This window comes from Hemibagrus wyckioides, linkage group LG06 (genome assembly GCF_019097595.1).
Source record: "Hemibagrus wyckioides isolate EC202008001 linkage group LG06, SWU_Hwy_1.0, whole genome shotgun sequence".
Lineage (NCBI taxonomy): Eukaryota > Metazoa > Chordata > Actinopteri > Siluriformes > Bagridae > Hemibagrus > Hemibagrus wyckioides.
The window spans coordinates 15,915,769-15,932,067 of record NC_080715.1 but is presented as its reverse complement, the minus strand read 5'-3'; the positions used below and the strand labels follow the sequence as shown (position 1 = coordinate 15,932,067).

Below are 16,299 nucleotides of genomic sequence, written 5' to 3'. Positions count from 1 at the left end.
TACAATATAGTTTGTCATATTGCCACTGGAAGACAAAGATGACAAGTTATTTTTTTTTCTTCTCAGTATTATGTTTGAGCATGTTTTCAAATCTTGTTAGAAATCAAATGTCCCCACAAGGATAGAAATGTCTTGCAGTGTTGACCTTGTTGAGACACTCCACGTGTCCTCAAAAGGCGGCCATTGTTTTGTTGTTTGTTTGGGTTTTTTTTAACCAAGTATTTGTTTAACTGCAGCTTTTATTAAAAACTTTTCCAGCATTCTTTTGGATAATGATGTTAGGGTAGGGTTATGTTAAAGTGTAGGCATAATATGAATTATTAAGGATAATAAGGCAAATGTGTGTTTCTAATAATGCATTAGATGTCAGATGGAAGAATAAGTTCTGGGGGAAGTCTATGGAAATCCTCCCCATTGGCACTGTCAATGTCATGCTTCCCAGGTACAGTCATTTCCTTGCAGCAGTTTTTTCTATGTTAAGAATAAATGCTGTGTGGCCACTTGCATGGATATTTGTTTTACTGAGCTGTAGATTAATTGGTATGCTTCATGCAGCTATGGTGACCATTATGAGTGGAATAAAGTGACCACATGTGTGCACAACATCCTGAGTGGTAGAAGGTGGATCGAGCACTATGGAGAGATCACAATCCGAAACACCAAGAGCAGTGCCTGCATCTGTAAACTCACCTTCATCAAGGTATACAGCGATCACATACTTACTTTACTCACTTCTGTCTCTGTTTCTTGCTTTCTCTATCCTGTCTATCTTTTCCTTTTTCCTTATGGTACTGTATGTTTGTTTGTGCATATAGGGTAACTACTGGAGCTCCAATGTGAATGAGGTACAGGGCTTTGTGATGGACCAAGAGGGGAAGGTGGTGCACAGGCTCTTTGGGAAATGGCATGAAGGTCTTTTCTGTGGTGTCCCACCCTCCGCTAAGTGTATCTGGAGACCAGGTATTTCAAAACAAATGCACTTTATACTGTTGTGTAAAATGCATGTATTACTTGATTTAATCTTTGTGCTGTGTAGATAATTTAAATGTTTAATGTGCGCTTTCAGGCTCGATGCCTACAGACTATGAGCTCTACTACGGCTTTACCAGGTTTGCTATTGAGCTGAATGAGCTTTGTCCAGAAATGAGGGAGCTGCTGCCACCTACAGATGCTCGCTTTCGACCAGACCAGAGGTACACACACACACACACACACACACACACTCATGCATACAGGCAAGCATACTGACCTCAGAACAGATCAAAGACACACACACTTTTACTGTTCAAATTATATTTGAAGTGTCATAATATTTATATTTTTAAGATAATCCTGAGCTCATTGTAGCCGCGACATGAAGCGACAAAGTTGTGGCAGAGATCATTCCTTTTCAGTGTGAGCTAGTGAGCTCTACCGGGGAAGGGACTATTAGCAATGCAAAGTTGACAGAGAGTCAAAAGCAAAGTAATATGGCTGCTACCCCACACACATACTTTGAAACACCATTTTTTTTGTGTGTTAGTTTGTTTTTTTCCCCATTATTTTATCCATTATTATATCCATTATTGTCCATTTTTTTCATTATGTTTTTTTGTTTGTTTGTTTGTTTTAATTCCACATTAATGTTCTTACACACAGCTCTTGAGCGAGCTTTCTGTGGTTTTGTGGTCTTGTAAAGTTTGAATTATCCACAATAGGACAGCGTTGGTATTTGGATATCTCAAACACATTAACTCCACCAGATCAGTCTCTGTCTCATCGCTCTGACTTCTCTTACTGCGTAAGGAAATTTCTCTTAGCTAGCAAGGTTTAAGGTATCTTTAGGAACTGGTGAAATCTGCTCATTACCAGACATAATCTTGACACACTGTAAAATATGTGTAGTTTCTTACAATAGATAGATAGATAGATAGATAGATAGATAGATAGATAGATAGATAGATAGATAGATAGATAGATAGATAGATAGATAGATAGATAGATAGATAGATAGATAGATAGATAGATAGATAGATAGATAGATCTAGATTGTACAAAACTTTATGATCCATTTTAGATCAAATTCCTCAGACTGTTGTCTGACTAATCACTGTTTAGTGATTAGGCATGAGGAAAAGCTGACCTTTTGAAAAAAGTAGTTAACATGATCATCCTCACACACCTGCTTATATTTATATTTCCAATTTTAAATTAAAAAAAGCAGAGATTTCAGTGTGTTCTCACATGTTTGGACCTCACTGTGTATTCTGTAGCAAGCTTGTAGGAAGATCATCATTTGTCTGGATAATACACTACCAGTGAAACTATGGCAACCAGCAGTTGTAATTTGATGGCCCTAAAATATGCACACATATAAAGTCTTGCTTCAGACCAAAGCAGTACACATGTGCACACACACACACACACACACACACACACACATGTGCACGCACACACACACACACACACACACACACACACACTACTACTCACATAGGGTCTCCCGTTCTCATGACTCATTACTCTGCAGTCGAAGATGCAATGTCTTTGTCAAAATGCTACTGCCATCTTCTGGAGGAATCAAGCATCATATTGTGAATGCCTGTTTTCATCAGATTGTCTTCTGGAAGATTGTGTTGTTAACAATATGATAGGTCTGGGTTTCTGGCTTTTCTCAGGACTGAACAGAAGCAGTTTATTATATTAATCTCACACCTCACAGGATAAACCACACTTATTACTATAAGTATGCTGTCACTGCCTGAGCTGTAGCACACCACCTTATCCTCTTGCACAGGTATCTGGAGGAGGGGAAGGTGGAGTTAGCTGCAGCTGAGAAACAGAGGATTGAGGAGCTTCAGCGGGCGAGGAGGAAGTGGCATGAAGAAAACAACACCAAACATCAGCCACGCTTTTTTAAGTGAGTGTATTATAATATCCCGTTTTCTCATCACATATTTAGTTTCGCTGGAGTACAGAGGAGAAATTCCAATGGAGAATTATCAGTCACTGTGTAATCTTTCATATAAAGATCATTTAACACGGTTATATCATGTATGACAAAGTTAGTACTGAAGTTAGCACTGAACATGTGACAGACAAATATTATTGTACTGCAAGTTACAATAGACAAGTGGAAAAGTTCTGTTTCAATATGCAAAAACGTACCATTCAAATTTAACTGGTTATATGATATTATGTCAGTTTAATAAGGTAAGGCATGGATGTACAGTTGAGGTCATAAGTTAACATACCCCTTGCAGAATCTGCAAAATATATATCTTTTTATTTTTGTTTAAATAAGATGGATTGTAAAAACTGCATTTTATTATTTATTTAGTACAGCCCAGAATAATCTATTTCGCCTAACAAATATTTAAAGTGTCCACAATATATAATAGTAACTGAATTTAAACAGACTGAAACACAATTTCTTTCGAAATCTTATTTTTATATTTAGTACTGCCCTTCAAAAGATATTTACATGTATCCCAGAAGACAAAATATTAACAATTGGTTCATCCTGTTCGAAAGTTTACACCCCCTGGCTCTTAATATACCATGTTGCCTTCTTGAGCGTCAGTGAATGTTTATACCTTTTGTAATAGTTGTATACAAGTCCCTCAGTTGTCCTCAGTGTAAAAAGATGGGTCTTAACATCATATATCCACTATTGGAAAGGGGTGAAATATGCAGAAGATGTTGAAATAGCAAATTAGGTGCAGGACCTGAAGGATTTTCTGAAGAACAGTTTGGCAGTTTTAACCGCTCAGGACAAAGAAGAGACTCATGAACAACTATCGCAAAACATAAAAATAGTCATTGATCATCTAGGTAATAACACGGTATTAATATTCAAATTATAAAGTGTTTTATTTGTATAAATACAGTTATTATTATGTCACATGCAAACATTTAAAATAGCTTATTCAGGGCAGATCTAAATAAATCTTAATCTTAATATTTGGCATATTATGTGTATGTATATAGATTATGCATAACAATATATAGGGGGTTTCCAATTTGCATATTCTTCTGGATTTTATGTTGAGGACACGTGTAGGTGTCGCTGTGCCCTTGTCTGTTGTCAGGCGTTCCTCTGTGGAACCGCAGTGTCGGTGGCCTCCTCGTCTGACGTCAGAGACTGACCTTACTAATGTTCTTGTGGCTGAATGAGCACAAATCCCCACAGCCATGCTCTGAAATCTAGTGGAAATCCTTCCCAGAAGAGTAGAGGTTATTATTGCAGAGAAGGGGAGATTAAATTTGGAAGGCAGTGTTTAAATAGCACACATGGGTCTGATGCTCAGGTGTCCACAAATATCTGGCTATATAGTGTATCTTATTCAATACAGAATATAGAAAAAGAAAACATCAGATTTTTCAGTATAGGTTTCGGGTTATTTTTACATGCACATGGCTTTTGCCAACAACTTATCAGATTGTTGGTTGCCACAAACAGAGGAACATATTTTATATTGTGCTACAATGTACAGAAGACATATTTAGATAAATGTTACAGAATGATGTACAAATTCAATGCTGTGAGTTCGAGGAATATTGAGAAGGTGGTAGTTGGATAACAGATGAGGTCATGGGGTCACTAGTAACCTAAGGTGTGCATTTCAGTCTTCAGGGACACTAATAACTATTCTGTTATTCTTTGCATGTTGGTGTTGTTTCTGTAGCATAGACTATAAGTTATTCTAAGCTTTGAACTCATTTCTACCATAGCTGCTTAATGCTGTCCTTTGCTTCATTAATTTTCAATCTGTCCATGTTTTCATTCACAGAAAAATTGTAGACTTAAACCAGAGAGAGCGATGGGTGTCCAATAACACATACTGGGAGCTGCGTAAGGATCCTGGCTTCAGTAAGCTGGAAAACCTTCAACTGTGGTAGCATCTAAAAGCTTGTATAAAACATATCACCATTGCTACAGACTTCAGAAGCTTTACCTATGCACAGTACGGCTTATATTGAAGCGCAGCGGCACGGGACTTTACTGACGGCTCTCACACAGCTCCCGAGGGACGGATGAGGACAGATTCTGCACACGCTGCCCCGTCTCTCCCTATCCACAGTCTCTCGTACTGTAGTGACATACAGAGACAGGGTCATTGTCATAACATCTGTTTGGGAGTTGTAGACCTGTCCTGTTGAAGCCCGTCAGGCTTCCCGTTACGCCCTTGCCTTAACAAGCCGCTTCTTAATAACCCAGTTTTATGCTTTTAGTGAAATCTGTTTGATTTCTTCAAGTTTAGACCGGCAGTGTGAATTTTATCTCTTGGTTACATAGACAGTATCTACAGAATATCCTGCATGTTTAGATGGCAGCTTTCATTGGCATATGCTATACCGACTTGTTGACATATCATTTGTAGTTTTGAAACGTAATGGTATTTTTGTAAGCTGTCAGAGCTGAGAACCTCATTGCCAGCGCAGGGACTATACATTTGTCCCAACAGCAGGGCACATATAGACCAGCCAATTCTTTTCTTTTCATTCAGCACAATCTGCTGTCTTTCAGCTCTATAGCGACTATGAAGTGGAATTTCCTAAGTGACACTGGTTTAGTTTTGAATCACATTTTGTCAAGTATCATTAGAGATTTGGAACATTCCCTCAGAGCATTCTGATCCTACTGAGAATCTGCAGTCTAAATGTGTTCAAAGACCCTGGAGACTTGTGGGCACTGTGCAGTAACCCTGTCGGCGTCCCTCGTTATAGCATCTCTTTCATTAGGTCCAGACAGAAGACATTTAGAAGGTTGTATACTTTACACACTAATCACTTAAGATCAGATGCCCATCACTCCCCAGGCACATGTGCTCAGCATATCCTCTTAAGAAAAGCTCATGTGGTTAAAGGGTTTTAAATGTTTCATGTGGAGGATTGTAAGAATATAAGTGGAATGTAAATGTAAATTGTTCTTCCATTTGCTGTGTGTGTGTGCCAGGTTCAGGCCGTCCACACTCTGGCGGTAACAGCTGATCTGTTACTCCATCAGTGACACCTAGTGGCCACCCAGTGCCACCCCTGAAAGGAGATATTTTAAGAAAAATATGAATATAGATTTTATGTTTTAATCAGTTCAGTCCTAAAGTAGTGAAGATGTTACCGAATCTTTGTTCTCAAATCCACCTCAAACCCTTGTTTAGGAAGCCTGCTTAAGCAGATGGCTTGTTGCTTATTCCATGTTGTGGGCAGTGTTTCGAATCCATCTCTGCTTCCAACCAAAGACGAGTTTTTATTTTTATTCAATGCAAATTTCCCAGTGTTTATTTTGAAGTGTGAATGTTTCTGTTATGGAAAACCTGCACCCACCAAACCATATTGCAGGTTTTTTAGCTTTGATCCATTGCTTTTACATTGTACAAAATTTCAACATGTTGATCACAAACTGTATTTCCTTTAAGAGATTGTTATCGTGTTGGTCACGCCTGGCTCATCGGGTTTGCTTGTAGCCAGTGTGATGACTGCACTGGATTTACATGCTGTTCTTTCTGTTAAACAAAAGTCACAGGAGACAATGTCAGGTGTTTATTTTAACTAGGTATATAGATTATAGGCAGAAGAAAAAAAAAATTCCTCTCTTTAGAATATCATGTCACTGGATTACCAAAACTGTTATGATAGCTCAAAAACAACGTGTGTGTATAAAATATAGAGTTACATATCTCTAAACAGAAGCTCTCTCTCTCACTAACAGAATCATATATCAGTGTATCAGTCCCACTTGCTGTGCCTTACTGCATCTATATAATACTAACACAGTACTGCACTATAATTATAATGCGTGTAAAGTACTGAACACACACTGTATACCATATACCGATGCACCTTCTCCCTGAACTAACTAACTCTCCGAACATTTTATTTCTGCATAAACTGTAACTCAGCATCCCTAAACCTGAGGGGGGAAAAACAGGCATCAGTCTTTTAACTGGTGCTGTGTCAAAGCAAAGGCAAACCCCATACATGTTTAAGTGCAATATATATGCAAACGGTGCACCACTTGTGGTTTTACTGAATCTGTCAGGCAACCTGAAGGACATATTCACTGTAGCATACAGTGCAGTTTAAAATGTTATTATTTTTTTCCTCTCACACAGTCACCAGCATGAGGGACTGGATATTCAAGCAGGAGTCTAATCATCTTTTAATAACTAAAACATTGATTCTAGTAACAAATAATCCCAGGTACAGATTTGTTATTCTAGACAAATGTACATGTACATAAAGAAAAAGAAAAAAAAACAGCAACCGCACAGAAAAAGACATTGTATATCTCAATCACCCTTTATCATTGTTTTCTACCTGCATGTGTACATGACATAGCCTGCCAATGGACGTTGCTGATGCCTTATAAAGCTGTTTTGTTTCAGTAGCAGTTTGTTTTACAGATTTATTTATTGATTTTCATTATATCCAGTCCGGCAGACTCCACACTCCTGTAAGTGGTGTGTTCTAGCTGAATAAATCCATTTGACAACGGGTCTCATCTGAAAAAGTGCAATTGTATAAATGCATATTTCTCTTTCCATAATCACTGTACACCGCTGCTACCTAGTGCTTGTTCCAATATACCAAACTGCTGGAAATCACTGTGGCCAAGTTTTATTCTTTACAACACACAAACACACTTTTTTTTTTATGTACATTCCAAGAAAAATATGGTGGTGTTCGAATCCTGTTGTCATTTCCCGGAGTCAAGGCTGCAAGTCCTATAAACCCCAAGCTAGTCAGAAAGGAGCAGTATAGATGGTATTATAGAACTGCATTTTATATTTAGGCTCATCTCACGGTCATACACTCAAAAAAAAGTCCTTAGGGAACGTTTGCTTAATTTGCACACTAAGCAAAACATTTCTAGACCGTTCATCCCTATCTATAAACTCTGCTGAGTCAGTCAAGTAAAGCTGAGGGGCTGCGAAACGAATGTGAACCTGAATATGAACCCTGTAGCCAGTACTGAAAATCAACTATATGCTGTGTGATTTGACAATGCGTTTGTCAAACATTTGCACAGCCAATCAAACGAAACAAAATATTAACAAAGGCTTGTTAACTAAAAAGAATATCACTCCCCGGTTTTCAGTTGGTGTTTCACAACCTTAACACTGGATCATTCTAACAAAATCTGAGTGCTTTATCATCTATACTGTGTATTATTCTATTGATATTCCTTCACTTTTGGATGTGTTATAATAATGTGGAAGACATTTCCATTTATATTTAAATAGGAAAACCCTGCATGTTGTGAGGAAAATGAGGACTCGGAAGGCAGGTGTGAAAGAAAGCATGGAACCATTTATTTTCTTTTTACCGTGCTAAACATCTTCAGGAAATGAACCTGCCAATTTCACACACACGAGCAGCAAGACCCGGTCAGTTAAAGGTTTTTCTGCTCTGCATCACTGGCTCTGGCTGTGACACACACAAAAAAAACCTTCACAGTGAGACAGTATTTATATATACATACACTACCAGTCAAAAGTTTGGACACATCTTCTAATTCCATGGTCTTTCCTGATGTTTATTTCTTTCTACATTGTAAAACAATGCTGAAGGCGGCCGAAATACACAATAATGTCCTTTGAACAGTTGATATTGAGATATGTCTGCTACTGATGCCTTCATAACGGCTCTAATCTGAGGTGCTGTTAATTGGTGATTTCTGAGGCTGGTAACTCTAAATGAACTTCTCCTCTGCAGCAGAGGTAAGTTTTGGTCTTGCTTTACTGGGATGGTCTTCATGTGAGCCAGTTTCATCATGGTGCTTGATGGGTTTTGCAAATGCACTTGACAATACTGTTCTTGCAAGAACTGTTCCAGAACACCTGACCTTCATGTCTTAAAATAACAACTGACTGTTTTTTGTTGTCATTACATATGGATTACTTAAGTCCATGTGTGTTATTTCATAGTTTTGAAATCTCCAGTATTGTTCTAGAATGTAGAAAATAAATCCCTAAACAAAAAACATTGAATTAAAAGGTGTGTTCAAACTTCTGACTGGTAGTGTATAAAAAAAAAAAAATCTGTGTGTACTTTTCATTATATTACCCACTTCTTCTCTAAGACTCCTCTTTGGATTCATAAGCAGTGCTCCTTCCACCACTCGTTTTGATGAATTACTTAATGCATAATTAAAACAAATTGGCACATTAATTGTGAAACATGCTTAAATTTTTAATCTGTCAAGGAAGACAAGGAGCTTTCTTGTTCAAACGTTCACACTGTACATTCAGTAGAGTGCTTCATATTGAACATGTCAACAGAAACATCATTACACTTCAATACCAAAGGAAAAATAATGAATTATGTGTAATAAGAACGAGTGAATGAATACCAAATAAAAACAAAAGAAAAAACATTTTACACAGCTGATTATGATATATTCTTGTTCTAAGTTTTACATGTTCACATAAAAATGTCAAGGAAAAATATAAGCCCTTCATAAACACCAGAATTTATAAAATAGATCTTCTCTTTATCCAAATTTCCTCATTTTCGCCTCCCAGCTTGTTCTATCAGGTAGAGCTTGGTTAATGTTGAACAGACCATGAAAGCCTGTGAAGAAACCAGACGATGGTATGGTTCTAAAATGTGAGCAAGTGGTTAAGAAAAAGGCTGGCTTTGAGGCTTTGATGAGGGAAAATTACATACTGCAGTCAGAAATTACACACATCCTTCACTTTTGGGTAGCATTCCATGATGCCTACATATCATACATCCATTACAGAAAAATAAATAAATAAATAAATGTCTCTCAGTAGGTAACTGACTATTCAGCTTAAACAAACTGTAAGCAACCTTAAGAAATTGGTCAGAGCACACTTTCAGACTTGTTTGAATGCTTCATTTAAAGCTTAGGTGGTGATTATTTGCTGCTAGCTACAATCTTAATGTACTGTAGAGCATTGTGAGCTGCATCATTGTGTGCATTACTGCAGGAGATTCCTGTACCATGACATACTGTAACCGGCACAGTGGACAGTTCGGCCAAACATTGGTATTGCCCATTTACTGTAAGTTCACCTGCAACACATACACAAAGAGCATAAACGTTTCACAAGATTCGTTTCCATATTCAATATCCATTTCAAGTCTTTTAAACAGAGAGATTATACACATTACATATAATCACAGCATTATCTAAAGGAAACAGCTTTTAAATCAGAACTGAATAAAACAAGTCAGGGTGTGTTGTAATCAGAAAATAATACAAGATAATGCTCATTTATTCCATTTATACTACAACAATTACACATCATTTTTTGTTTGTATCTCTGTATTTTGTCTTGTATTAAATTCAATTTTATCTGTATAGCACTTTTAACAATGGACATTGTCTCAAAGCAGCTTTACAGAACATAAGAAATATGGAACAGCAGTTACATAGAAAATATAAGAAATATACAGAACAAAAATTAACATTAGACTAAAGGTTCAGGATTAATATTAGACTTATATTTAAATTTATTTGTATTTATCCCTATTGAGCAAGCCTGGGGCGACTGTGGCAAGGTCCCTCGGTAAGAGCAAGAAACCTTGAGAGGAGCCAGACTCAAAAGAGAACCCATGCTCAATTGGGTGACACCAGAGAGTGTGATTATAAATGATTATAAACACCAGAGAGTATGAATTATCATAAACACTGGAGAGTGTGATTATAAACAATGTCCATTGCAGTTGTGTTACCAGTTTTGTAACGTCTAACTGAGGAAACAGCAAAGGTGTACTACACCCAGGTAAAGTTATATGATGATAAGACGGAAACACTGTATTCTACAAATCTGTGATTGCATAATTAAAGTGTTATAATTAGCAGAAGAAGCCTTTATCACATATACATTATAGCAAGGTACATTACAGCTTGTTAGGAGGATGGGGTCAGGGCACAGAGAAGGAAAGTATGTGGAAAAACTAATCTTACCTATGTCAAAATATGTCACCTCAAAGCCCTGCTCCTGAGATAACTCCAGCATCATCTGTACATAATCCGTGTTGGGAATACTGAGAGAATTCCTCTTCAGTAAGGAAATCAACTCTAGGTCCGAGTTCCTCAAACTCTCCAAATATACATGTGGTTTTGGATTCTGCAGACGATTTGACAGAACAGGGGGAGAGATCTTCATAGTTCAACAATGTAGTGAGTTAACTAAATAAATAAATTCATTCAAAATGCTCTAGGATCAGTGAATAGTAATTTTACCCATGTAATCTCAGTAGACCCTGAGAGACTTTGCAATTTTTCCAACATCTTTTCTGCTGCTATTCTTCTGGCATTCTTTTTCGAGCTGCCTGTACCTGTTTGGACAATTTAGCAGATCATTACTCTCCGAGGTAAATGCATGAATATTATAGCAAAGTTTTTTCTATTATCAGCTTTAAATTGTTGTTAATGTTCATAGTAATGTTCATTTTTGAAACTTGTGTAAAACAATAAAGCATGCTCATTCCTAAAATCCTATTATAATGTTATTTATCATGTAAAACCTAAATACAATAACATATCCACCCTGTAGTTTTTATAATTTAATTATATTTAAGATTATATATTTTTACAATCTAGCCTTATTTAATGTGCTTTCCAGGTGAAAGATTTTTAGTGTTTTACTATTAAGGCCATGTTGTCACAGTCATTAGTTCATGGCTGCCTACATTTTTTTTCCACTGCACTATACAGTCAAACTGAGCAGAGACTTCATTTGCATATGAATATTCATAAGGAAAGCTACAAACCTTTTTCGGAGAGTGTCTCCAAACGGCAAATAACCGTAAACTCTTTTTTATGATCTGGACCTGCTTCTGAACATACTATGTATTCTGGCAGACGCCATGACCTCTGCATCGCCAGCTCCTGCAAAACAGACACAGTCTGCATGAGAACATACACATGACTAACACGCAGAAGACCTTGTTGAAACAAAGAGCATAGACACCTTTAATGATCATCAAGTTACTTGTGACAAACCATGGAAATACTACACTAACAAATCTTCTGTAGTTATTGTACGTGTTGAGTGTTTCACTAAAAGAAGCATAATGGTGTTTAGTAAAGTCTGGTTAGTGATTACCTGCAGTATTCCTACTGGATTACACTGGTCGTTTGCGTCAACATCACAGCCATTATTTTCAATCCTTTGATTTTGAGGGCTTTAGAAGAAATGAGAAATGTCAGATGAAACCATAGTAGTGTTTCACTATGCAACATTATTGCAAATCTCCATGCTGTTTTACACCCTGTTGCCGAATCCACAGAGACAGTTGCCAGAGCTGGTAGTCAAAACACTACTAAAAGCAAACACCTCCAATTATAGCAAGTAAAAAAGCAACCGTGTTTATCCTATCACCAACTGTGTCTGTATGACAATGTAAGTACAGTTTGTTTAGAATCTGAATATAGCAATGAAAATCACTGACACTATTTAGTTCATAACTACGCCATACATTTTAAATGGTTATATGCTTATGATCTACTGATTATATTACATGATTCATGGATTTACTGACAGAAAATCATTTATTTCCTGCATTTTTAAGCTATTCTTTCACTGTTTTGTTCGTGTAGCAGTGTATTATTATTTAAATTCTTTCTCTCATAATGGTCATTGTTACTATATTACAAACCTACCTAAAAGGCAGTGTAGTAAAAAACAAAAATCTAAAGATGAATGTAGAGTGCCTGTTGACCAAAGCACTACATGTTCAATAACATGTAGTGTCTTTTGAAGACTACGGTGTTTTGTAGATGTACACATTACACCCATTGCAGAAACCACAGACACAATGTTAGTTATCACAATCAACTTCACATGCCATCTGTCCTCACATAATTTGAAAGGCATATCTAAACCTGGATTGAATGCGTTCTTTCTAATAGACGTATTGGGCCAGACAGTGTCTGCCAGCATCTCACAAATACAAATCCTTCACAATTGTCATAGCTCAAAAACTGTGATCTATTAGGTACTCACCTATTTTCCATGTCTAGCTCCAGTGTTTTCAAAGCCGCCATCGCGGCCTCCTGTTTGGCAGCTTTTTTAGAGGGACCCTGGCCTATACAGAATAAACAAAGTGGAAAAATGATTGAGTGAAAGTGTACTAAAATGTTGCCTACATGTTTGACACGTTGTGTAGTGGATTTTCTGCTCTACCTTGTTTCAAATTTTGTCTAGTGGTTAAACAAGCTGCAGAATTTGTGGCTAACATTGAAGTTATGTTTATTGTTATATTGTTAAGAAAAGGTAAACTACACTATATTGCCAAAAGTATTCGCTCACCCATCCAAATAATCAGAATCAGGTGTTCCAATCACTTCCATGGCCACAGGTGTATAAAATCAAGCACCTAGGCATGCAGACTGTTTTTACAAGCATTTGTGAAAGAATGGGTCGCTCTCAGGAGCTCAGTGAATTCCAGCGTGGAACTGTGATAGGATGCCACCTGTGCAACAAATCCAGTCGTGAAATTTCCTCGCTCCTAAATATTCCACAGTCAACTGTCAGCTGTATTATAAGAACGTGGAAGTGTTTGGGAACGACAGCAACTCAGCCACGAAGTGGTAGGCCACGTAAACTGACGGAGCGGGGTCAGCGGATGCTGAGGCGCATAGTGCGAAGAGGTCGCCAACTTTCTGCAGAGTCAATCGCTACAGACCTCCAAACTTCATGTGGCCTTCAGATTAGCTCAAGAACAGTGCGCAGAGAGCTTCATGGAATGGGTTTCCATGGCCGAGCAGCTGCATCCAAGCCATACATCACCAAGTGCAATGCAAAGCGTCGGATGCAGTGGTGTAAAGCACGCCGCCACTGGACTCTAGAGCAGTGGAGACGCGTTCTCTGGAGTGACGAATCGCGCTTCTCCATCTGGCAATCTGATGGACGGGTCTGGGTTTGGTGGTTGCCAGGAGAACGGTACTTGTCTGACTGCATTGTGCCAAGTGTAAAGTTTGGTGGAGGGGGGATTATGGTGTGGGGTTGTTTTTCAGGAGCTGGGCTTGGCCCCTTAGTTCCAGTGAAAGGAACTCTGAATGCTTCAGCATACCAAGACATTTTGGACAATTCCATGCTCCCAACTTTGTGGGAACAGTTTGGAGCTGGCCCCTTCCTCTTCCAACATGACTGTGCACCAGTGCACAAAGCAAGGTCCATAAAGACATGGATGACAGAGTCTGGTGTGGATGAACTTGACTGGCCTGCACAGAGTCCTGACCTCAACCCGATAGAACACCTTTGGGATGAATTAGAGCGGAGACTGAGAGCCAGTCCTTCTTGTCCAACATCAGTGTATGACCTCACAAATGCGCTTCTGGAAGAATGGTCAAAAATTCCCATAAACACACTCCCAAACCTTGTGGACAGCCTTCCCAGAAGAGTTGAAACTGTTATAGCTGCAAAGGGTGGACCGACGTCATATTGAACCCTATGGATTAGGAATGGGATGTCACTTAAGTTCATATGCGAGTCAAGGAAGGTGAGTGAATACTTTTGGCAATATAGTGTATCTTGTCCAGCATACATCTGATCCATAGAGGAATGAGATCCATTGTGCGTTTGTCCCATACAAGTATATGAGTCTAATCTGTACAGGTGTATTAGTTATAGTCAGAGTTTGGCTTGTACATGTAAATGAGTTTTAGTGCGTATGGGTGCATGAGATTTATTGTGAGTTTGACACCTACTGGTGTATACTGACCAGGCATAACATTATGACCACCTGCCTAATATTATGCTGGTCCCCCTTTTGCTGCCAAAACAGCCCCGACCTGTCATGCACTGTGTATTGTGACACCTTTCTATCAGAACCAGCATTAACTTCTTCAGCAATTTCAGCAACAGTAGCTCATCTGTTGGATCGGATCACACGGGCCAGCTTTCGTTCCTCATGTACATCAATGAGCCTTGGCCACCCATGACCCTGTCGCCGGTTCACCACTGTTCCTTCCTTGGACCACTTTTGATAGATACTGACCACTGCAGACCGGGAACACCCCACAAGAGCTGCAGTTTTGGAGATGCTCTGATCCAGTCGTCTAGCCATCACAATTTGGCCCTTGTCAAATTCGCTCAAATCCTTACACTTGCCCATTTTTCCTCCTTTTAACACATCAACTTGGAGGACAAAATGTTCACTTGCTGCCTAATATATCCCACCCACTAACAGGTGCCATGATGAGGAGATCATCAGTGTTATTCACTTCACCTGTCCCTGTTCATAACGTTATGTCTGATCGGTGTATACGAGGTTTGTCTAGTGTTTCACCTGTACTTATCCAGGGTCTAACCCATACTATTTACACAAGGTGTACCTCGAGTCTGGCCTGTTCTTGTGTGTAAGATTCATCATGAGTCTAACCCACATAGCTGAGTGAGGTCCAGTGTGAGTCTGACCTGAACAGGTGATGTCCCCTATGGTGACATTAAAGATGAAGAGCGGTTGGTGGGCTTCTCCATCTGCTCTCTCCATTATGTATGAAGGCACACTGCCCGTTTTAGTGCCATATTCATAAAGCAGCTGAACTGGTGTTTTGTCAGAGATGACATGCTGGCCTGCAAGACCCAAGCTGAAATATAAAAGATGTATAAATGTGTCTTGTTAATGTCAAATCAGGCAAACCGTAAACACTGACAGCACACAGTTCCTGTACAGTAATTTAGTCCATTATTTCTAATAGCCTTCATAAAATGTAAAATAACAACTGCTACATGTTTTACTTAATGATGCTTTAATATATTTTGACATCATCAATAGATAATCTAAAAGCCTTGACTTAGCCGGATAAAACTGTTATTGCTGAGCCTGCTAGCTAAATTATACATCTTCGCATAGTATGATTATTTAATATTCCCACGTTTTTACTTTATTCAACCCGGTCCAAATTTTAAAACCGGGTTTTGTTTAAATCAGGTAAGTTAGCCTGAGGCGGCTAGCAAGCTTAGACATAAACAGACGTAAACATTCGGCTAGTTAGCAAACACAGCTAATCTGAAAGACTATACGAACACTATAGACTCTGTCCTTTAAAATACCTGGAACACATTAGATATCGCCATTAAACGTTCAGACTTACTCAGGATCCGTCATTATTAAGGCAATTATCAGAGATGGCGAACTATTTAGACATACTATTAAATACTGTAGCAGACAAGCCTGAGTTCTGCAGCGTCCAAAATAAACCCGTCACCTGAAGGTTGAGGGCGTATTCAAAGTTTCAACCAATCAGAGTTTGTCTATTTTAACTGACAGCCATTTTAACCTATCAGATTTTTGTATACATTCCGCTTTGAAAGGAGTCTGTTCACGTGACAG

General features: G+C 38.4%; 2 protein-coding genes across 8 annotated transcripts in view; one reads left to right on the top strand and one right to left on the bottom strand.

Moving 5' to 3' along the window:
• Window positions 1–16,299, top strand: part of osbpl6 (oxysterol binding protein-like 6) — a 60,982-nt gene that overhangs the window by 38,886 nt on the left and 5,797 nt on the right. For 3 of the 6 annotated variants that reach the window (XM_058390828.1, XM_058390826.1, XM_058390827.1), the window contains 6 exons: window positions 364–442; window positions 556–700; window positions 816–960; window positions 1,067–1,193; window positions 2,777–2,899; window positions 4,773–4,913. In XM_058390828.1, coding sequence (XP_058246811.1) covers window positions 364–442; window positions 556–700; window positions 816–960; window positions 1,067–1,193; window positions 2,777–2,899; window positions 4,773–4,881 — 728 coding nt within the window. In that variant the 3' untranslated portion in view covers window positions 4,882–4,913. Of the gene's footprint in view, window positions 1–363; window positions 443–555; window positions 701–815; window positions 961–1,066; window positions 1,194–2,776; window positions 2,900–4,772; window positions 4,914–16,299 lie in introns of those variants that run through there. The other 3 variants (XM_058390824.1, XM_058390825.1, XM_058390823.1) reach the window with 1 other exon arrangement.
• prkra (protein kinase, interferon-inducible double stranded RNA dependent activator) lies at window positions 8,334–16,218 on the bottom strand. 2 transcript variants are annotated; one of them, XM_058390831.1, is made up of 8 exons: window positions 16,061–16,218; window positions 15,381–15,553; window positions 12,966–13,047; window positions 12,066–12,144; window positions 11,731–11,848; window positions 11,201–11,295; window positions 10,922–11,117; window positions 8,334–10,023 (listed from the first exon to the last, which is right to left on the bottom strand). In XM_058390831.1, the coding sequence occupies exons 1-8, from the start codon at window positions 16,072–16,074 to the stop codon at window positions 9,866–9,868; spliced, it is 915 nt and encodes a 304-aa protein (XP_058246814.1). In that variant the 5' UTR covers window positions 16,075–16,218; the 3' UTR covers window positions 8,334–9,865. The 2 variants fall into 2 exon arrangements, with proteins under 2 accessions (XP_058246814.1, XP_058246815.1); XM_058390832.1 differs by having other exon boundaries at window positions 8,335–10,023; window positions 10,922–11,084.

Excerpts from the sequence above, each read along its gene's own strand:
- prkra (XM_058390831.1), bottom strand. Across the intron at positions 11,118-11,200 it reads GGTCTACTGAGATTACATGG|ATCTCTCCCCCTGTTCTGTC; the intron begins GTAAAATTACTA and ends TGAACTATGAAG. Across the intron at positions 10,024-10,921 it reads GGTGACATATTTTGACATAG|GTGAACTTACAGTAAATGGG; the intron begins GTAAGATTAGTT and ends TATGTGTTGCAG.